This window comes from Pan troglodytes, chromosome 5 (assembly GCF_028858775.2).
Source record: "Pan troglodytes isolate AG18354 chromosome 5, NHGRI_mPanTro3-v2.0_pri, whole genome shotgun sequence".
Taxonomy (NCBI): Eukaryota; Metazoa; Chordata; class Mammalia; order Primates; family Hominidae; genus Pan; species Pan troglodytes.
The window spans coordinates 62,980,813-63,004,571 of NC_072403.2; the positions used below are offsets into that span (position 1 = coordinate 62,980,813).

Here is a 23,759-nt window from a genome sequence, read left to right on the forward strand (position 1 = left end):
TTTAGCTTCTACTAAAAATTTATTTTGGTGTTTAATTAGCTTCCTTTTGAGCACATTTGTTAAACTTACCTAAGAGAACTTATCTTTGTGATTGGAAAAACTAAGAATCCTGCTTTCTATATTTACATTCTAAAGAAGAATAGAGAAAGGTCAGGTCTAAGTGAGCTGAATAAGCATATATTTTTAAGTTTCAGCTTTTAATTTGACTAAGTGTACTTTCATCAGTATTTTAAATACACTTTAAAATACAAAATCAGACATGCTTTTAGGAAAACCATATATGTAAAAAAAAAAAAATACAAATTTGTGTTTTAGCTAAATGTTTTTTGCTTTAAGTGATAACGGTGTTTGGCTTGAAATTTGTGTAAAAATATTTTCCCAATAGCCATTAAGCTTGTTGAGCTGAAAGTGACTTTCCTTAATTCTTGATTAATATGTTTCTGTTGAGTTTGGAAAATAATGTAACCCAATCATTATACATATAGGGACAAAAATCTGAGAAAAGTTACATACAATTTACTAATAGATTATGTTCCTTCTAGATGCAGCATTTCTGTCTATATTTTTGTAGGATATATATTAAACATATTTTTATAAGGCAAAATTAGTGATTTAAACCAAGTCCATTATGTTCCCAAACAAAAGACTGAGATCCTTAACATTTTTGTCTTTATATAGTCTTCTTCATTAATAATTAAAATTTGTTAACAATTTTATTACATATGCTGATTGTAGAAAAATTAGAAAATAAATGTAAAAAAGAAAAAACCCTCCAGACAGAAATAACCACTATTTAACATTTTGATTTATATAGCTTTCTAGATTTTATTCATATGTATATTTACAGGATCATTTTCACTTAAAAACTGCAAGTGTTGCTTGGCACAGTGGCTCATGCCTGTAATCCTAGCACTTTGGGAGGCCTAGATGGGAGGATTGCTTGAGGCCAGGAGTTCAAGTCCAGCTTGGGCAATACTGCAAGACTCTGTCTTCACAAAAAATAAGAAAAACTTGCTGGGAGTGTTGGTACATGCCTGTAGGCCCAGCTACTCAGGAGGCCGAAGTGAGAGGATTGCTTAAAAGTGAGCTCAGGAGGTTGAGGCTTCAGTGAGCTGTGGTCACACCATTGCACTCTATCTAGCCTGGGTAACAAAGTGAGATCCTGTCAGAAAAGTATCTATCTAATCGATTGATCTATTAGTACTAATAGGGAAGAGATGTTGAAATGTAAGTTTAACATTACTATTTCGTTGATTATGGGATTTTGTGTCAGGTTGTCATTTCTAGACTTGGACTTTTTGCTGTAACTCTACCAGGATACATTAAAAGATAAACGTTGTTTAGAAGTGTTGCTTTACCTGTGTATGCTTAACTTTCATGGAGATGTTTCGTCAGGTGTAACCAGTATCCTGAATATGGCTATCATTTCTAGGATACAACCGAAATTTGCTCTGTGCATGTTTTACCTAAAATTAATTTAGATAAAAATGTAAAGAAGTATATTTGAGAATGTAAGAATTTCATAGTGACTGAACCAGAATCTGCCTTTAGGCTTCTTCTGGCTTTACATCCTCCTTAATTCTATGCAATTCTGGGTATGGAAGAAAACTAATGCAGAGATTGATCTGAAGTATTGGCAAACGGAAGACCTCCAATTTTCCCAATATTTTTCCTAAGGCTTTCCTGTGCTTCTCCCCAACACTGATTGGCTAGCATTGATAGCTTATTCACTGTCGGTATGGACCCTTTAATATTATGTGTTTTATTTAAAGACATTAGTCCAGGGTGACCATAGGAAATACTTCAAGGAGGATAACCCTGAAGATCCTATAGCTGCTAATACTCAAAATGAAACTTAAAAAAAATAATGATTTTTGCCATGGATCAGAGCCAATTCAGTTCTAGCTTGAGAAGTGAATTCAGGTCATATCTGAAAGCCTTACCTTTCTTAGAAATTAGGTCCAAAGACCTAAGTGATAATTCAAGTTATGGGCATTGTGGGAGATGGCAAATCCAGCCTAAGGAAAGGAGTTCTGGAATTTTACAATTTCACATTAAATTACACTTCAGTATGTGGCATTAGGGGAATGGTAGAAATTCTCAGTGCTAAGAATTGAGTGGCCCCTTTAACCAGCTACCTTGACCCCCAAAGCCAAGATTTGTAATGGAAAAATATTGTATGGGCAGGGTGCTGTGGCTTACGCCACAGCACTTTGGAAGGCTGAGGCTGGCGGATCACTCGTGGTCAGGAGTTTGAGACCAGCCTGGCCAACATGGCGAAACCCCATCTCTACTAAAAATACAAAAATTAGCCGGAGATGGTGACACACACTTGTAGTCCCAGCTACTTGTGAGACTGAGGCAGGAGAATCGCTTGAATCCAGGAGGCAAAGGTTGCAGTGAGCCGAGATCACACCACTGTACTCCAGCCTGGGTGACAGAGCAAGACTCTGTCTGGAAAAAAAAAAAAAAAAAAAGAAAAATATCATATGACTAATAGAGTCTGCCTCATATACCTAATCTTTTCCCAGTTTAAAACATCTTTCTTTAATATACCCGTTTTCTCAGTTTTAAAGTTTCTCAGTTCAAAATTGGCAAAGATTTCAGAGTTGAAGCCCTTGCTTTCTCTACTACCATTCCTTTTCCTCTACTCCTAGCAGATTTCTCCCAAATCTGTTTTCAGTATTGGTAGCCAGAATTCCTTTTTTTCTTCCTTTTTAAGAAGAAAATAGAACCAGGCATGGTTGCATGTACCTATAGGCCCAGCTACTCTGTAGGATGAGGTGGGAGGATTGCTTGAGCCCAGGAGTTTGAGTCCAGCCAGAGGACCTTATCTCTAAAGGAAAACAAAACAAAACAAAAAAATGAAGAAACTTTCTCCTCAGAGGGAAGAAGTAAGCCCAAAGTCAATTCTAAGATGCCTTTTGTTTTCAGCATTAGGGCTTGTGGGTCTTTTCAGCCCTTCAGTGTTGTGAAAGAGAATAAACAGATCAGCAGAATTAGTAGAGAATAACAGAGGCCATTTATTGAGACATAACCATATACAAGTTGAGTGTCCTTTATCTGAAATGCTTGGAATCAGAAGTGTTTGGGTTTTAGATATTTTTGGATTTTGGAATATTTGTGTTACAGCTGTTGGTTGAGCATCCCTGATGTGAAAATCTGAAATCTGAAATGCTCCAAGGAATGTTTCCTTTGAGCTTCATACGGGCACTCAAAAAGTTTTGGATTTTAGAGCTTTTTTTTTTTTTTTTTCAGATTTTTGGATTAGGGAAGCTCAACTTGTAGTTAAATAAAATATGTAGGCTACTAATAGCTAAATATCAGAAAAACAATTGTAGTAAATAATGACAATCCCAACAGGTTTTAAGGCCTCCAAGATGGTAGGCTAGTGATTAATTTTAGAGTGAAGTTGAAGAGATCTAAACGAATGTTTAAATGGCTAAACAACTTATCTTCGTAGTGTCGTGAGTATGTTTTGATAGCACGTGAGTATAATTTGAAGGGAGTAAAGTTTTAAGAATATACTTATGTGACTAGTGAATTACTGAAATTTTTTCCTACTGAATATATAATTGCTGTGTTTCTGAATTTAATTTTCATTGACCTTTGCATCAAGAGTATATGCAAAGGTCAGTGAAAAGTATTGCATCAGATTCATTTAGTATGCTTTAAAGTAAACATTAAGAAGAATAAATATTATGTAAAGCTTTCCTGAATGACTATAACTTCAAAAGTAACTTAAAATGGTTTTATTATGGCCTAGAACAAAGTAAAATGATAGTGGAAACATCAATTCAAGGATAGTTCTTCCTGAGTTAGGATTACCTAAATTTATCCAAAACATGGCCTTCTTCCTGTCCCTAGAATATTCACATTGTTGTGACACAGGAATTTCGGAGAGATGAAAAAAATCCCTTGATTTCCTATCCTTACACCCACATGGCTGCATAAGTGACTTAATGTTTGATTAGGAAATATTTTGCTTGGTGTAAGGGTAGCAACTTGAAATATCTTGATAAATTTTCTGCAGCTTCTAGTCTCCAGACAAATTTAGGCATAAGATATACTTTCTGTTTAGGAATGTCAGTCCTTCTCTCAACCTTATAGGAGAATTGTCATTACTGTCTTTTTTTTTGGAAGGTAAACAGTAATTTATACCTTGTCCACTTTGCCTGTATGTTAATGTGACCTTGGTTTACCAGGACTTTCAAGCATGACTTTTGTTAAAGTTTAAAACCTAGAAAGTATTATCTCTGTTGAGAAAGTTAACACACTGTATACCTGTGTTTAAATTTTACCAGCATCTTTAAATTAAAGTTTATATTTGTGATCTACGCTAAATTTCCTTCTCAAGGTAGTATCTACATTTTGTAGTTTTTGCAAGGAATAAATTTAATTTGACCTTTTCCCCCCTTTTTTTAGAAGAGAGTCTTGCTTTGTTGTCACCCAGGCTGGATCATAGCTCTTTGGAGCCTCGATCTCCTGGGCTCAAGCAATCCTCCTGCCTCAGCCTCCTGAGTAGCTAAGACTATAGGCACATGTCACCACACCAAGCTAAATTTTTAATTTTTTTGTAGAGACGAGGCCTTGCACTGTTAGCTAGGCTGGTCTCCAACTCCTGGGCTCAAGTGAACCTCCTGCCTCAGCTCCCAAAGTGCTGGGATTACAAGTGTGAGCTACTACGCTCAACCACTAATTTGCTTTTAAGGCAGATTTGCCTGTACTAAGGGATCAAAGTTTAGAAAAATAACTTCCTGTGACTGCCATTTCTGAGGACCCTGTAACTTGTAAAAGGATATTTTGAAGTTAGTAGAATGTCACCTACTACCTGGGTGCAAGGCTGTATACTGTCCAAGTAGTCAGAAAGTGAGCTGGGGTTACTTCTATCTAAAGTGGTCCTATAAACAATCCCTACTGCAAAGGTGTAGCCTCATACTGAAAATACCAATTTGGCCTTTTTATATATGCTTACTTCAGTATAACTTCTTTCTACCTCTAGAAAGAAGTCATACCTGCTGTTTGACTTGGCCAGTGCACCACTATCCCACTTTAGATAAAAATTGGGTTGTACATATGTGACTGATTTGCCCAAAGAGTGATATTTTATTTGTAACCAATCATTCTGGTAGAAAAAGCCAGGGAAGGCCGGGCGTGGTGGTGCACGCCTGTAATCCCAGCACTTTGGGAGGCCAAGGCGGGCAGATCACCTTAGGTCAGGAGTTCGAGACCAGCCTGGCCAACATGGAGAAACCCCATCTTTACTAAAAATACAAAAATTAGGTGGGTGGTGGCACGCGCCTGCAATCTCAGCTACTCGGAGGCTGAGGCAGGAGAATCATTTGAACCTGGGAGGCAGAGGTTGCAGTGAGCCGAGATCGCGCCACTGCACTCCAGCCTGGGTGACAGAGCAAGACTCCGTCTCAAAAGAAAAAAGAAGCCAGGGAAGATCTATTATTTTTCTTTTCTTAAAATAGACTTTTTAAAAAGAGCAGTTTTAGGTACACCATAAAACTGAGCAGAAAGTACAGTCAGACAGTGTCCACTTACCTCCTCCCCTCCCACCCCTCCATGCAAAACCTCCACTATCCTCATTAGAAACCACAGGGTACATTTGTTTCAATCTGTGAACCTCCATTAACACATTTTGTGCTTCTAGTCTCTAGAAAAATTTAGGCATAAGATATACTTTCTATTTAGGAATGTCAGCCCTTCTTTCAACCTTGTAGCAGGAGAATTGTCATTACTTTTTTTTTTTTTTTGGTAGGTAAACAGTGATTTATAAGTTGTCCACTTTGCTTGTATGTTAATGTGAGCTTGGTTTACATTAGGGTTCATAGTTTACATTAGGGTTCACACTTGGTGTTATACATTCTCTAGGCTTTGACAAATGTGTAATGACATGTATCTGTCATTGTAGTATTACTGAAAATAGTTTGACTGCCCTAAAAATCTTGTGTGCCCTGCCAGTTTATCCCTCCTCCTTGACTATCCTGTCAGTCACTGATCTTACTACAGTTACCGTAGTTTTGCCTTTTCCAGAATGTGATATGTGGCCATACAGTATGCAGCCTTTTCAGATTGGCTTCTTTCACTTAGTAATCAGGTGCTTTTAAGGTTCCTCCGTGTCTTTTCACAGCTTGATAGCTCAATTCTTTTTAGCATTGAATAATGTTCTATTGTCTGAATATACCAAAGTTTATCCATTCACCGATTGAAGGACATCTTGGTTGCTTCCAAGTTTTGGCACTTATGATACAGTTGCTGTAAACAGCTGTGTGCAGGTTCTTGTGTGGACATAAGTTTTCAATTCATTTGAGTAACAACCAAGGAGTCCAATATGTTTAGTTTTGTAAGAAACTGCCAAACTGTTTTTCAAAGTGGCTATACCATTTTGCATTCCAACCAGCAATGAAATGAGAGTTGGCTCTTGCTGCACATCCTTGCTAACATTTGATGTTGTCAGTGTTTTAGATGTGGCCGTTCTAATAGATGTATATTGGTATCTCGTTGTTTTAACATATACTTCCCTAATGACATATGCTGATCTTTTCATATGCTTAATTTGTAATCTGTATATCTTCTTTGGTGAGGTGTCTGTTTAGCTATTTCCCCATTTTTAAGGCAGGCTGTTCATTTTCTTATTGTTTAGTGTTGAGTTCTTTGTACATATTGGATTACAGTCCTTTATCAGATGTGTCTTTTGCACATATTCTCCCAGTCTGTGGCTTGTGTTCTTATTTGTTTGACATTGTCTTTTGCAGAGAAGTTTTAAGTTTAATGAAGTGCAGCTTATCAATTATTTTTTTTCAAGGACCGTGCTTTGCTTTTGTATCTAAAAAGTCATTGTCATGCACAAGGTCATTTAGATTTTCTCCTATGTTATCTTTTAGGAGTTTTATAGTTTTGTATCTTGTATTTTGTTCTGTGATTCATTTTATGTTAATTTTTGTGAAGGGTGTAAGGTTAGGGTCTAGATTCATTGTTTTTTGCGTGTGGATGTCTACTTGTTCAAACACCATTTGTTGGAAAGAGTGTCTTTTCTCCATTGTATTGTTTTTGCTCCTCTGTCATAGATCAGTTGACTTTATTTATGTGGGTCTATTTCTGGACTCTGTTGTTTCATTGATCTGTTTGTCCCTTCTTTTGACGGTACCACACAGTCTTGATTACTGTAGTTTTATAGTAAGTTTTGAAGTCAGTTAGTGTCAGTCCTATGACTTTGTTCTCCTTCAGTACTGAGTTGGCTAATAGTTTTTTTGCCTCTCCATATACACTTCAAATTGAGGTTGTTGTTATACACAAAATAATGTTAGGATTTTGATTGTGATTGCATTGAATATATAGATCAAGTTAGGAGAACTGACATCTTGACAATAGTGAGTCTTCTATCTGTGAACATGAAATATCTCTCCACTTCTTGAGAGGTTCTTTGATACAAAATTAACTACAAAAGTCAGTATCATCTCTATATACCAATAACATTTAAGCTGAAAACCAAATGAAGAATACAACCCCATTTACAATAGCCACACAAAAAAATTGAATACCTAGGAATACACCTAACCAAGGTGTGAAAGATCTCTACGAGGAAAACTATAAAACACTGCTGAAAGAAATCATAAATGACAAGCAAATGGAAAAACATTCCATGCTCATGGATGGGAAGACTCAATATCATTAAAATGGCCATTCTGCCCAAAGCATTCTATAGATTTAACACTGTTCTTATCAAACTACCAATGTCATTTTTCACAGAAGTAGAAAAAACTATTCTAAAATGTATATGTAACCAAAAAGCCTGAATAGTCAAGGCATTCTTAAGCAAAAAGAACAAAGCCAGAGACATCACATTACCTAATGTCGAATTATACTACAAGGCTACAGTAACCAAACCAGTATGGTACTGTTATAAAAATAGACACGCAGACCAATGGAATAAGTTAGGGAACCCAGGAATAAAGCAGCACAGGCACAACCAACTCACCAACTCATGTTCAACAAAGTTGACAAAAATAAACAATCGAGAAAGGATACTCTATTCAATAAATGATGCTGGGAAAACTGGCTGACCGTATTCAGAAGTGTAAAATTAGACCTCTCACCATATATAAAAATTAACTCAATGGATTAAAGACTTAAATGTAAGACCTGAAACTATAAAAATTCTAGAGGAAAACCTAGGAAATACTCTTCTAGACATTGACTTAGGCAAAGAATTTATGATGAAGACCCTAAAAGCAAATAGAACAAAATCAAAAATAGAAAAATGGGACTTAATTAAACGAAAGAGCTTCTGCACAGCAAAATAAACTATCAACAGAGCTAACAGACAACCCACAGAATGGGAGAAAATATTTGCAAAGTATGCACCTGACAAAGGACTAATATCCAGAATTTATAAGGACTTAAATGAATCAACAAGGAAAAAAACCAATTCCATTGAAAAGTGGGCAAAGGCCATGAACAGACACTTCTCAAAAGACAACATACAAGCAGCCAATAAACATGAAAAAATGCTCAACATCACTAATCGTCAGAGAGATGCAAATCAAAATCACAATCAGATACCATCTCACAGCAGTCAAAATGGTTATTTCTAAAAAGTCAAAAAGTAACAGATATTGGCAAGGTTCTAGAGAAAAGGGAACATTTATACACTGTTGGTGGAAATGCAAATTAGTTCATCTCCTGTGGAAAGCAGTTCAGAGATTTCTCAAAAAACTAAAAATAGAACTGTGATTCTACCCAGCAATCCCATTACTGGGTATATTATCCAAAGGAAAATGCTGGACATAGTGGCTCACACCTGTAATCCCAGCATTTTGGGAGGCTGAGGTGGGAGGATCACTTGATCCTAGGAGTTTGAGACCAGCTTGAGCAACACAGCAAGCCTCCATCTCTACAAATAAGTTACCCGGGTGTGGTGGTGTGCACCTGTAGTCCCAGCTACTCAGGAGGCTGAGACAGGAGGATTGCTTGAGCCTGGCAGGTCAGGGCTGCGATGAGTCATGATTGTGTCACAGCACTCCAGGCTGAGTGGTGAAATGAGACCCTGTTTCAAAAATAAATAAGAAATCATTTCACCAAAAAGACACATGTATGTTCATAGCAGCACTATTCAGAACAGCAAAGACATGGAATCTACCTATGTGCCCATCATCAGTGGATTGGATAAAGAAAATGTGGTATATGTACACTGTGGAATACTACACAGCCATAATAAAGAATGAAATCATTATGCAAAGGTGCAGCAACATGGATGCAGCTGGAAGCTGCTACCCTAAGCAAACTAATGCAGAAACAGAAAAACGAGTACCATATGTTCTCATTTATAAGTGGGAGCTAAATCTTGGGTTCACATGGAGAATAAGTTGCGAACAATAAACAATGGGGACTCCAAAAGGAGAGAGAGAGAGGGTAGGGGGACAAGGGCTGAAAAACTTCCTATTGGATACTATGTTCACTCTCTGGGTGATGGGATCAGTAGAAGGCCAAACTTCGGCACCATGCAGTATACCCTTGTAACAAACCCTCACATGTACCCTTGAATGTGAAATAAAAATGAAAAAAAAAGTTTTATGTGTTATTTCATTATAGTTTTGTAGTTTTCTTCATAAAGATGTACACATTTTGTTATATTTATACCTAAGTATTTCATCTGGAGGGAGTACTAATGTACATGGTGATTTTTTAACTTCAAATTCCACTTGTCCATTGCTGATATATATGAAATCAGTTGACTTGTGTATTAACCTTGTATCCTGCAACCTTGCTATAATTGCTTATTAGTTCCAGGAATGATTTTGTTAATTATTTTGGATTTTCTACGTGGATGCAAACAAAGAGTTTTATTTCTTCCTTCGCGATCTGTGTATCTTTTATTTCTTTTTCTCATCTTACTTCATTAGCTAGGACTTCTAGTACAATGTTGTGAGTGGCAAGAGGGGATATCCTTGCCTTGTTCCTTATCTTAGTGTGAAGACTTTCTGTTTCTCATCATTAAATGTGTTGTTAGCTGTAGGTTTTTTGTAGATGATCTTTATAAAGTGAAGAAAGTTCCCTTCTATTCTTACTTTGCTGAGAGTTTTTATCATGAGTGGGTGCTGGATTTTGTTAAATGCTTTTTCTGCATCTATTAATATAGGATCATGTGTGAGGGCCCCTCTATGGCTGGCTCCCCCTGGAGTTTTTAACTCTCAGGCTCGTCCACGCTAAGCATCCGTTAGAGTTTAGTTTCCTATGGAGGTTCCTGCTAGAAGGTTTCTGCTTTAGTAAGTTGATGTTCTTTATTTACCTCTCTCTCTCCAATTTTAGGGGTCGGCGCTTTGCCTGATGACCCTACCTCTCTGACAGATCTGAGAAGAGTTTACTCTTCAGCTTTTAAGTGAATAAAGATGATAAATGTCCTAGCAGCTCATTTGTCTAACTTCTTGAAAACCAAAGATGCTGGTGGATAATTGACAGACCTATAAAATACCACATAAAACCTACAATACACAAAATACGTTCTTATAACTCAAGTAAATGGTTCTTTAGTATAGTAGCTGTTTTATGAATGGATGTATATTATCCAAATGCTAATTTTGTTAAAAGGAATGAAAATTATTTTTATGTTATAGGAGAATATTAAACGTAAAGACCATATTGATCATCAGAAGGATAAAGTTGCTTTAACTCTGGCTCGTCTAGCCCGCCATGTGGAAGTGGAGAAACAGCAGAAAGAAGAGAAGAATAGAGCATTCAGAGTATGTGCTATTTTAATTGGTATTTTATATAATTAAAAAATTATTTATAATAAAGTTGGTAAAGAGAAACCTTTAATCAAAAAAAGATATGATTTAATCAAAGCTCAGTATGTACCCTAGATAGCTCATGAATTTTGTAGTAATTCATAATAGCTTTTTACATCTATTTTTAGTTTGTTGGATTCTTATCTGTATATAGGAAAAGAAAAAATAAAATTAACTGAGTGGACTTCATTTTTGAGAATTAAAAATCATGGATTTCTCAAAGCAGATGAGCAATTAACAAGTTTCTGGTTATTTTGTCATACGAGTGAAAAGAGTTTATCAGGGCTTTTATAGATATAAGCTATTGAAAGATTATTTTCTACTGGATAGAACCAGATTGCTTTCTCAAATTTTAGCTTATCCTTCCAAATTAAATCCATTACTAAAAGGAAGAAATTTGAAGCAGGTTTGTAGATGAGCTGCTGTGTGGAAATGAAGCCCATTTTTAGAATCTTGCATGATATAATTTTTTTCCTTGACTTGCTTTAGAAGGCCCCAAATGAAATTACTTAAAGAATTCTCTCAATAGTGACAAATGTCCTTTAGGAGCAGAATGTTGATATATTGGGTAAAAAACTCCATACTAAAGTACAAAAATGGAAATTTAAATCATGCCTCTGGCCAGCAGCTGTTTAGATTTCAGTAGATCACTAGTTTTATAGACTTTGGGTTTCATTCTGTGAATGGACAGTTTAGAGATTCTCCCAGGTCAGAATAAGCTCCATGATTTTGTAATTTTAACGTGCATGTTTTTGACTCCTTATTCCATTGGTTATTATAAAGTAATTTGTGTATTTCTGTAGCATCCTAATCTGTTATAAAATGGTCTTTAAATTTAGAAATAAGCTAGTTTGGGGGCTTTTACTTTATGATGTAATATCAATTAAATTAGACTATGGTATTCTAATTGTATGTTTTAAATGCTTATTGTATATATACATATATATATATACACACACATACACATATGCAAACACAGACAATATTATTTATATCCTGGCAGAAACACTATTCAATTTTAAGGAAGTTCCCCACCCCCCTAGAACTATAAGTATGTTGTTTGATTTTTTTATGTGTCAAATCTGTTTGACAGAGGGATCATTTGCAAACTGTCTTACTTTCCCTCAGGTTTCCTAAGTGATGCTAGCTTCTTTTCCCAGGCAGTCTTAATGGCTACATAGATAATAAAGTTTTTGTGATGAGCCCAGAATCTTGTATAGTTACTGTGACAACTAAGTTTTTTCTCAAGGGTAGTTTCAGCCTCCACCCATGTAAATGGTCATTCATTTTATTAAATACTTTACATTGAAGATTTTTTTTGAAATTTTGAAATTTTTAATTTTTTGTTTAACCAGTTGGAAAGAATAAATTTGTCTAGATTTCATTCTTCTTTAAGGAAGAAAATGACTCACATAGCAAGCTCATTGCTTGCTATCCAGCCATAATTTTGTTTTTCTTACTTTGATTCCCTTTATGGATTACTTATTTTTTAAAAGTAGATGACAAAACAACAACAACAACAAAAAACCACCCAGAAAGGAAGATATTGAAACTGAAATAGAAATAATTTTTGAAGAATTCTAGTGAATGATAATTCTGGTTAAAAATAGACACTATAGAAAATGTCTTTCAACTATTGTAGGCCTTTGTGAATTGTTGGTGTCTTCATTATTAAAGTAAGTTATCTTACTTTTGTGCTGGAGAGGTTTCAAAGAAAAAAAAAGGAATATTCATTAAAATCTTCACTGGAGCCAGACCTGGTGGCTCATGCCTGTAATCCCAGCACTTTGGGAGGACAAGGCGGACAGATCACCTGAGGTCAGTGGTTTGAGACAAGCTTGGCCAACATGGTGAAACCCCGTCTGTACTAAAAAGTTTTTGAAAGTTGCTTTGTGATAGAGAAAAAGGGTGGCTAATTTTAGGATGATTTCAATAAGTGTTTTTTGAGCATTGACTATGCATGTTCATAGAGTTCAAATTCTATTGTAAGAAATGCCAGAGAACTTGAAAAAAAAATGTTTAATTTTAATTATTGGAAATTGTTAAAATAAGTATGCTAGTAGTTGGTATGTAGTAATATTTAATCTCAATTATATTACTTTAATTGAAGGGTTTTTATTGTAATTGATTCTTGCAAGGAACTTTGATAAATGGTCTAATTTAATACATAAGATGTCTTAGGATATATCTATCAAGGGCTATTGCTTTCTTTGGATAGGCTAACTTTGATTTTACTATTGTTTGTTTCTTATTGCATGTTATTCAGTATAGTGATCCTGTAGGATACACTTTGAAAGAGTATTTGGTGATTTATGAAGTTGGGATACTGCATACTCTATGTATGAAAAATAGGGGTGCACATTAGCACTTTAGGGCTTTAGTAGTCCTACATGAAAGTAACCTTTTAAATTTTGTGTTAAAACCAGTGTTTCTATACTTAATTTGATTACAGAGAATTTTAAAAAATGTATATAATGCATATTAACATTCATGAGAAGTAGTATTCTATGGCTGTAATTTGAACAATGTTATGTAGATTTTCTTCAGATTAAAATCTTGATCCACTTTTTCGCCTCATTTATCCCTCCTGATAGAAAACCCTGTTACATTGATAACTAGGCCATACATTATTATGGTTTATATCTTACAAATCCAGTGTTTCTGACTCTGATTCCTTTTGAAGTACATGTAAATCTTTTTGAGAGGCAGTATGATTATACTCGTTAGGGCATGAATTCTAGAATCAGATTGCCAGAGTTTGAATTCTGACATTATTATATATCCTTGGGCAATTTATTTGACCTCTCTGTACCTCAGGTTTTTCATCATAAAAGGGGAACAATAATACCTAAAATCTAAAGTCTTTTTAAAACTGCCTCACACATGGTTAGTGGCCAAAAAGTATTAATTTTAATACACATGATTGGAAAATACACAAATAGTTTTATGGATAATATAACTAGAAAGATTTAGGCTTTTAGCAATACAGAGCATCTAGTTCAGCATTGTCATTGGCCTGCTGCCTGCTACAAACAAAGATTTATTGGAACACTGCTACACTCACTTGTTTACATATTGTCTGTGGCTGCTGTCCTGCTACAATGGCAGAGTTGAGTAGTGGCAGTAAAGACTCTATGGCCTGCAAAGCCATAATGAAATATTAACCAGCCTTTGTGGAAAAGTTTGTCAACCCTTGGTCCAGATGGCAACAAATGCTTTACACTGGCACATATTAAGTGCTAATGAGTTATGTTATTAATATTACTCAGTGAACAAATACTAACTAGGCTCCTTCTGTATGTTTCAGATTAAATATGGAAAATTTGAAACAATACATAAAACTTTAAAAATGAAAATAATCCTTTACATAGAAATTCCTAGAGGTAGCCTTAATAACTTTTAATACATCTATTTTCAGACTTTTTTTTCCTCTGCAGATATAGTTGCACATGGATTTGAAATTATTCTTTGTTTATATTTTGCCTCGTTTGTTTAATACAGTTTGGCGACCTACTTGATATCCAAAGTATATTCCCACACCTTTGAAAAATTTGGTTAATGTTTTTAATGACGTCCATCAAATGTACATACCATAATTTACTTAAACCATACCCTGTTGTTAGGGGTGTAGGTTGTAGTAAATTTTGTGCAATAACACTGGTATACATATCTTAGAGCGTGCATTTTTATTTTGATGTATTTCTTTGTCATACATTTCTAGATGTGGAGTTCTGGGGATAAAAAGTAATCAGTATTTTCTGATCACTAATGTGTCAAAATCCTTTTCTCAAGGAAAACAGGGTAGTAATCTTAATTGAGTTTTTTCTTAATGTCTTCAGGAAAAAATTGATTTTCAGCATGCTCATGGGTTACAAGAATTGGAATTTATTCGAGGACATTCTGATACAGAAGCAGCAAGACTGTGTGTGGACCAGTGGCTAAAAATGCCAGGTATTCTTTAGAAATTACACTAAGGTTACCTAGCGTCCCCAAAGCCTTAAGGCAGAAAGTACGTCTGTTTTATGCTATTGCTAATAAGCATATAAGATATTAAATTTTGTTTCAGTGATACTAATATCGCCTCATAATGGCCTACTTTATAGTGGCCTGCTTTGCCCATTGTCTTTCTTCTTTGGCACAAGTATATTTGAGTATAAGCAATATAGGTCGTACCTGAGCTCATTAGATATTACTCATTTATTCATTTATATATTTAATAGTTATTGCATGAAGTAGCACATATGTCCATGGGAGGTGTGTAACAGATTATTTGAGGTCAGAAAAAGCTTCTCTCAGGAAATGGAATTTAAACTGAGATCTAGAGGATTCATGTTTACTTATTTATTCATCAGTGCAGCCTATGTAGATATTTAATAAGGAAGCATCCTCATAGACTTGTCAAAACATTGGGTAGCTTCTTCGTTACTAACTCTTTGCAGATCTGAGATTCCTTGAAGAGTTGCCGTGGAACATTTCTTACTCCACCGGATAATTTGGTGGAATTTTTAAGAGCCAGTAGGAGAGTCCCACCATGACAACTTTCCTGTCTTGTCTTGAAGAATATCTACTGAGCCTTTAAAGAGTTAGGATATCCACAGAAACTGTAGCTGTGGATTTAATCCAACAAAGTTTAATTACAAAAGTTCATGGAAATATCTATGCATGCAATGCTTAACTTTGTTGAACCTAGGTATCTTGGATTCTAAAGTTAGTTTTCAAGGGCTTTGCTTTGAATGGAATCAAATTGCCACTTATAAAAGAATTCTAATAATTTACATGTATTGGTATTTAGCAGTTCATTCCATTTGATACCTGACATAATCGATGTTTTAGACACTTGGCACCCCCTGAAACTATATTTTCTCCTTATCAACCTGCCTGTGCCTCGCAAACTCCCCTCCTGCCCCCAAAAACCTTTTTTCTTTGTTTTCTTCTTACTTGCCTGTGGGGTTTATACATGGCCAACAAATAATACAGTACTAGGGATTGCTGAGTGAATATGGTTATTGTATATCATGTCCAATTATGTGATAAGCTTATCTAGATTTATTCTATATAAGTTTGGTTGCTCAGCCATCTGTGATCTCAATACTTTATTCATTTCACTAATACAGTATTTATTATGTTGGATTGATCCGTTTATATGTCTGTCTCTTCCACCCAGCTATGTGCTTCTTGGGCACAAAGACCAAATCTTACTAATACTTTTTAGCGTCGGTTCCTTAAAAGAATGCTCAACATAGAGATACTCAATAAATGTTGGTTGAATTTTTATAGAGGTAGGCTATAAATATTTGCATAATGAACACAGAAAGGAAGCCTAGAACTTGGGCTCCAAATCTGACTGTTATTAAACAAAAAAATTATATGGCACTCCAGATCTACTTTGGCAAAAGACACATAGAAAATATGGTAAATGGTTTTGCCTCTTGGGGTGTTTTTTGAAAGCTTTTAGTTTTAAAAATCCCTCTTCATGTACATTCTTCTCAGTGGAAGAAGTTAATGACTAGCTCAGTGGTGTCATCTTTGCTGCGTCAGAATATTCTGGGACCTTTTAAACAGATGCCTACACCTCATTATCTCCAGAGATTCTTCTAGGGCATCTGTACTTTTGGGAAAGATCCCTAGGTGGATAGGAAAATGGACTAGAACTAGAAGACTTTATCATCTCTAGATCTCTTCTAAAAATTATCTCATGAGTCTGACACTTTCAAGTCCTATACAGAATGGTAGTTGGGCCAGTAATATGCCCTTCAAGCTTAATATCTGGCCTCCAGGTTGTCAGAATATCATAATGCATTGTAAATTGAATCTTGAGCATCTGTTTATGTATTTCCCTGAGCAGGTCAAGTGGGATCAAATGAGTTATTTAGCTGTGTCTTTATGGTACTTTCAAGATTAGTGTTTTCTCTGCCTTTCAGTACTGGCTTTTTGATGGCTGATAAGCTTAAGCCTGGAGTTAAGGTCTGTAGTTATGATCTTTTTTGTGTGATGGGCTCAGCTTTTTGCTTGGTCTCTGAGGCAATGTAAAAATAAAGTTTGGAATCTATTGCTTGAACAGCTGTGTAGTATTGGGCTATATTTGGTATGGTGCTATTCCATAAATGGGCTTTAGAGAGTGCAGAGATCCTTTAAGAGCATATAGCTGGGGAAAAGAGAGGAATCACAGTTCTCTTTAATTATAGAGAGTGAGATTCTACTTCTCAGTAGCATTAAAGGACTCATTCAATCTATTTCAAAATACAGTACTCAGCTGTTATAATTCAATTCTTTCATTAGAAGTATTTTAAGTACCTTATTTATAATTATTCTAATGTTGGACAATCCATTCTTTACGGGTTTTTAGAGTTGGCCAGTTTGCATAAATTTGAATACTTAGTATTATAATTTTTAAAAATGCTGTCTGTATTATTTAAGACAAAAGCTGTTTAAATCTCTGTATTTTGCCTTTCCATGGGGAAGCCTCCCCACCCCTCCACCCAGAAATTGGCTTCTCCAACTTTATTTTTATCCAGAGCCACTATTTATAGCTAAATAAAGGTCCTAATAGGAAACATCTGGAATGTGGGTGGACAATTATAAAAGTTTTCATAATTCTTACTACATTAAGAATGTTAAAGTATATTGCCATTTTAATGCCTTGTTAAGACTAAAATATGATTAATTCCATGCTGTCCATTATTTGTTGTCAGAACATATTTATAAACATTTTGACAGTTTGATAGAGGTATTCCCCCAATAAAGACTAAAAGAGAGGAAAAGCAATTAAAACCTTAATCATATATAACCATTTTGGGATTTAAAAATCATATTGTCTTAAGGGAATAATTCTATTTAAATGCTTAGGGGCTTTGTAGAAAATTCAATAAAGATAAATATTTAGCTTTTTGTTGTATGAAATATTCAAAGCATTTGAGTGAAATTAGTCCACAAGAGATAGTAATAAAACAGAGAGTAATCAAACTGTCTGTGAATCAGAATACTTGTGGTTGTTTTGCAATTGTTTTTTATACAACTTAACTGTTTAAATTTTTCTTCGTATATCATGTGTTGGGAGTTGCCCCGAGGACATTTGGCTGGGGGATTCATCTACAAGTTGTGTGACCTTAAGATCAAAATTATAAAGAAAGAAAGGGATGAAGAATGGACCAGGATAAAGGAGGATTAATTAAGAGAAAAAAATGGTGGACAAACTGTTTCCTAATTGGCTTTTTAAAGGGAAAAAGAGAAGGGACAAAATAGGATAAGTAGAAAGGGGAGAGGTATCAACAATAAGTAAATCTCTGCTTTGTGTTCTGTAAATGTGTTATCCCTTACACTTGTATTACTTGATGTGTCTAGACTGGAACTGATTGATCAGTGGCTTGATTCCTCAGAAAATAACACACTTATCCTCCTTGCTTCCCTGCTTTCTTCACTCCATCCTCTCTACCCCAGTTACATTGTGTAATACAATTTTCATAGAGCTCAGACCCTCTATAATATAGCTAAATTTATAACACAGTTGAAATAGTTAAAAGAGAAAATAAGAATTAGAGGAAAAGATCTGGCTGGGCACAGTGTCTCATGCCTGTAATCCCAGCACTTCGGGAGGCCAAGGTGGGAGGATCACTTCAGGCCAGGAGTTTGAGACCAGCCTGGGCAACATTGAGAGACCCTGTCTCTACAAAAAATAAAAATATTAGCTGGGCATGGTGGCATGTGCCTATAGGCCCACCTGCTCAAAATGAAGGGAGTAGGGGCGTAACCTTCTAATGCATTTGGTCTTTAACATTTTTTAGCTGTTGAGCTTAAAGAAAAGGATTTTTTTTCCCTAAAGGGAAAAAAGCTACTTGGAGCTGGGCATGGTGGCGTGCTCCTGTAGTTTGAGCGACAGCAGGAGAATTGATTGAGCCTGGGAAATACAGCAAGATGCCCATCTCAAAAAAAAAGAGAATGCTACTTGGTGATATTAAGGGCTTTTTTTTGGTCATAACTTATTTACTTTTAGGTTATTATATCTTTTATAAGAGAGGTTTTAAACAATTATAATATAGCATCATCCAGTTGATGCTATATCATAATTTTCATTGTTTTGTCCTAATTTTGATCACTAGCCCAAAGGATAAGTATCTGAAATAATAACCTAAGAATTCATATTCTGATGATGCAGGACTCAAAACAGGCACAATTAATTGTGGAACAAAAAGTTCACTCCGAAGAGGAGGCCACACGTGGGTGTCTGGGAAACCAATTTTATGTCCTATAATGCACTGTAACAAGGAGTTTGACAATGGGCACCTTCTCTTAGGACATTTGAAAAGGTAAGTAGGATATTCATAATAGTGAATGCTGAGGATCTAGTGAGCTACCAAGTGATTTCATAAAATGAAAGCGTAATGCTCCTTTGCCATTATGATTATATAGCTTTATATTCCAAACTCAAATTATTTTGTGCCATTATGATATAATTTTTTCATAATTGATGAAGTCAGATTTTTCTAGTGGGTGTAGCTTTCAGCTTTATGGGTATAGCTTTTAAATATTTATTTTTCCCTGATACAGCTTATAAAGTTCTAAACAGACTTTCTCCATCAAAATCCAGATAGGTTAGTTTTAGAGAAATCCAGCCCATAAATGTAAATTTCAAGAGACAAGGAGCGTGTAAAGACATTTGGTCTAGCCTGAAGAAAGGTAATAGGCATTACAAAATAAATGTTAAAAGCAAACTGATGTAAGCAAAATTAATAATAAAAATTCTATTTATTGAAACCCATTTTATCAATTTACTGAGTTTGGTGGTTTTTTGTTTGTTTGTTTTGTTTTTTTTGAGACAGGGTCTCACTCTGTCGCCCAGGATGGAGTGCAGTGCAGCTTCCACCTCCCGGGCTCAAGGGATCCTCCCATCCTCCCATCTCAGCCTCCTGAGTGGCTGGGACTACAGGTTGTGCGCCACCACACCCAGCTAATTTTTGTATTTTTTGCAGAGACGTGGCTCTGCCATGTTGCCCAAGCTGGTCTTGAACTCCTGAGCTCAAGCATTCTGCCCACCTCAGCCTACCAAAGTGCTGGGATTACAGGCGTGAGCCACCGCGCTCGGCCAGTTTACTGAATTTTTGAATAGTGGAGCTTGAGAAAGGTATCAAGGGAAGGTTGTATTAAACATTTGACTCCCCATAGCCTCCCTTTCTAATAGTTGAAGAATGGGAAATTGAGAGTTTGGGGCTCTAAGCCATTGTCTTTTCCATATGTCTCACCCTACTTATGCCTTACCTTATCAAGAGAAGCTTCTAGAGGGAGTTGTAGCATTCTATAAAAAACCAGGTAAAGTCAAAGCTGGACCTGGGGTCAGGGAGGGAACAAAATTTGATAGCATACTATATCTCAGCTAAAGTGCTCCAGGCAGTTTAAAATAATGCAGATTTATTAAATGGTAAAAATGAACATTAAAAGCCATTATGGGAAACAAGTGTACTAGAAATCTTAGCATGAGATTATTATTGCAGTGATGTATTTAAAGTTAGTTGTGAGTCTTATGGTAACCAAGGCAAGAAGTAAAAGATGCTGGACTTACAATTTTCAAACGAGAAGTTTACCAGTTTGGTAAGAAATGTCTAAATCTATTTTACCGGATATTTAGTACGTATGAAATCTTGCACTAACTGTTGGTCACTATCTGAGGGAATTGCTGAGCATATGGGAACCACTTGATATTTACTGTATATGAAGAACATTACTTAATATTTCAGTAGAAAAGTGCAAAGTTCTGAATGTGTGTGTATGTGTTTAGCTTCACAAATGAAGCGACATAGTTGTTTCCCTAGAATGTAGATTTATCTAATATTACCTCTTACCTCTTTTGCTGAGTAGGTTCGATCACTCTCCATGTGATCCAACAATTACACTACATGGACCTTTCTTCAGCTCCTTTGCTTGTGTAGTATGTTATAAAAAATTTGTTACTCAACAACAATATAGAGATCACCTTTTTGATAAGGTAAGAGCATGTCCTAAATTAAAAGTATTATTTTTCTAGATAGCCATGGACTTAAGTGGAGGTTTTTTCCTGCTGTTCTTAAGCTTGCAATTACCAGTGATACATATAAGTATCAAAACTGTAATTGTCAATTGAAAATAAAATGATTTGGGCCATTTAGTTATTATAGGCAGGTAAACTTGATACCTTACAGTCAGCAGTCCTAGAGATTATCATCAAAATCCTTTCATGGAGTTGCTCTATGAAATTAAATTACCTCGTTCAAGATGCTCTGAGTGAGTCACTTGATGAGAACCAGAACCCTGTTCTTAAGTCCACTGTCTTACACTGCTTGTTGAAATGTTGGCGCCATATAGTAAATGACAAGTTATTAATGCTAGTTTTTGAGGAATATAACTAGTATTTAAAAAGCTATGTCATATAATTCTAAGTAAGTGTTAAATCTTAAGAGACATGAGTTGATTCATGGATATGCACATCCATGTAATACATAACTCTAATGGGTTTTTACCATATTTGATAGTAGATAACTTTAATGACTTATTAACATTGCAGAAGTAATGTATGTTCATTATGAAAAATTTTAAAAATATTAACAAAAAGACAAGAAGTCATCCTTAATCTTACAGAGATAAGGACTGGGATTAAGATTTTGATATGTGTTTTTAGTATTTCTCCATATATAGATAAATGTTTTTACATAAGATAAGATATCTAAATTGTTTTGTGATTTAAAGCAGTGTGTTGCAAACATAAAAGCTTAAATATTCATCGAATCAATGCATACATTTCTACATTTTAAATCATTGAATTGTTTTCCTCTGTATGAATATAGTATTAATTTAATAAATTTCCCATTGGATGTATTGTTTGTTTTCTGTTATTAAAAACAATGCCATATTAAATATTCTGTTAACTAAAAACCTTTGAGAATATCCATATTTGGATATTTGAGTAAATATCAAATTGGATTTACCGAATAAATATTAGATTTTGAAATAGTAAAACATTTATTTAGTTAATGTTTTCAGAATTTGCTTCTATCTAGAGCTATACCTGGAAAATAACATGGAGAATAGCTTGGATTCTGTGTAGGTTCACAGCAGAGAATTAAAGCTTGCATTCTAAGTATATCTAATTGAATTCTGCAGTCCTCCCCATCTCTTTCCTGGCACTAGAGAACATTCCCAGAACAGATGTGCATCTTGAAGCAGATTTTATTTTACACTGACTCATTAGTTTTTGGAGAGCCTGCGTCTTGTTCAACATTGACTAGGCACTGTAGTAAGGTAGTCTTGGGGATTCCTAACAAAAATAAATAGTAACATGATCATAAAGACATAGGATTTTAAGCTTGATATTGGCAAGAAGAAACTATTATAGAACAGTGACATGATGAAAATAACACATTATTCTTTTAAAGTTAGAAGGACTTCTAATTATATAGCCCAATTCCTTCCTTTTTTTTAGAGACCCTGAAGAGACTGAGTGGCATTAGAATGGCAGTATTGTTCAGAATGGATTCAAAGATGTGGACAAAGAGACCAGTTTAGATGACTTTTACAGTAATTTAGCTCTGAGATGAGAGAATTGTTTGACTTAGGTAATGGCATTCAGAATGAAGACCTTAAAGTGAAACCAAAAGACATATTGAAGAAAGAAATGATAGGGTTATCCATTTCCATGACAAATGGAAGATTTGGGGAAGGAAGGGAAAAAGGGTGAAAGAGAACTGCATTCCGTACTTTAGGGTTTGCAGTAGGTTACTGATGTTCTGCATTTTCCAGAATTAGAGTTCTTTCAGGACATGTTTCCCTATTCATATACTGAGTGTTTTCTCTACTATAATGAGTATATATGTCTGTTTTCTTTAGTAAATTTGAGTAGGTAGTTTAAAATGAATTATTTCACTTATTTTTTTCCCCAAATTTCATTAATTTGTTTTTTCTTTTTTCTCGGAATCACACATTCCATGCTGTTTTGCACTCCTTTTTGCCGTCTCTCTAGGAAGTAGATTTATGACCTTCAGCGTTCTGAAAAGCAGTATGGTAACATAGAAAGGGAAAAGGCTTTGGTATCAGACAGACCTGGGTTCCACTGTTACTATTATTTGCTTCATATTCTTAACAGGTTACTGAATCTGTGAGTTTAGTTTCTTCATCCCTAAAATGGTATCGTTATGCTTATGTACGAGATTGTTAAGAGAAAATGTAATACTCTATTTCAGGCCTGACCTGTAACCTTCAATGATTGCTTATTCCTTGACATTTGTGTCACCACAAGGACTCTAAAGAAAACTAGTATGCATGGGGGGTTGTAATTGCCTCTTTTAAATCAACAAGAAGAGGTCACTAGAAGATTGTATAAGCCTCGCTGTTTTTTTATAGGTATGAATTCTGTTTTGTAAAGAGGCAGTCCCCAATGGAAAAAAGTCAAATTATTCACAATTTGCATTGTTTTCCTTGCTTCCCTCCCCCATTTTCTTTCATCTTCAATTTCTTCCCTCTAGACTAGGCCTTCTCAAACTTAAATGTACACACATATCACTTGGAAATTTTGTTAAAATGCAGATTCTGACTCAAGATGTCTCAGGTAGAGCCTTAGATTCATATTTCTAACAAGCTTTTAGGTGATGCCATTGCTGTCATTCCTTGAGTCATACTTTGAGTAGCAAGTTTCTAGTGGCTTTTGACACCTAAACCCATCCAATGGCTATTACATCACCCGATAGCACCCTGCTTTTCTCCCTGTTGTGTGATAGTGGTGGTCGATATACTGTGAGCTCCTTTGTACCTCAGTGTCATTTGTGAGTCTGTTGAAGCTACCACTGGTTATTCTGTTTCTAGGGCTACTGTATCATCTAAGGTGACTTTTCTCCTTTGCTAACCCATCTTCCTCATCCCTAGGCAACCACTAAGCTACTTTGTGTCTCCATGGATTTATCTATTGTGGATATTTTATATAAAAGGAATCACACAATATACAGCCTT

At 35.3% G+C, this 23,759-nt stretch overlaps 1 protein-coding gene across 17 annotated transcripts in view; it reads left to right on the forward strand.

Annotated features, from left to right (window-relative positions):
* Window positions 1-23,759, forward strand: part of ZNF451 (zinc finger protein 451) — a 106,238-nt gene that overhangs the window by 50,544 nt on the left and 31,935 nt on the right. For 13 of the 17 annotated variants that reach the window (XR_010157721.1, XR_010157722.1, XR_010157723.1 and 10 more), the window contains 4 exons: window positions 10,623-10,748; window positions 14,633-14,744; window positions 18,946-19,096; window positions 20,643-20,769. Coding sequence is in view for 11 of the 17 variants with exons in the window: in XM_016955731.4 (XP_016811220.3) it covers window positions 10,623-10,748; window positions 14,633-14,744; window positions 18,946-19,096; window positions 20,643-20,769 (516 nt within the window). In the remaining 6 variants the exon portion in view is untranslated. Of the gene's footprint in view, window positions 1-10,147; window positions 10,275-10,622; window positions 10,749-14,632; window positions 14,745-18,945; window positions 19,097-20,642; window positions 20,770-23,759 lie in introns of those variants that run through there. The other 4 variants (XR_010157725.1, XR_010157726.1, XM_063812490.1 and 1 more) reach the window with 2 other exon arrangements.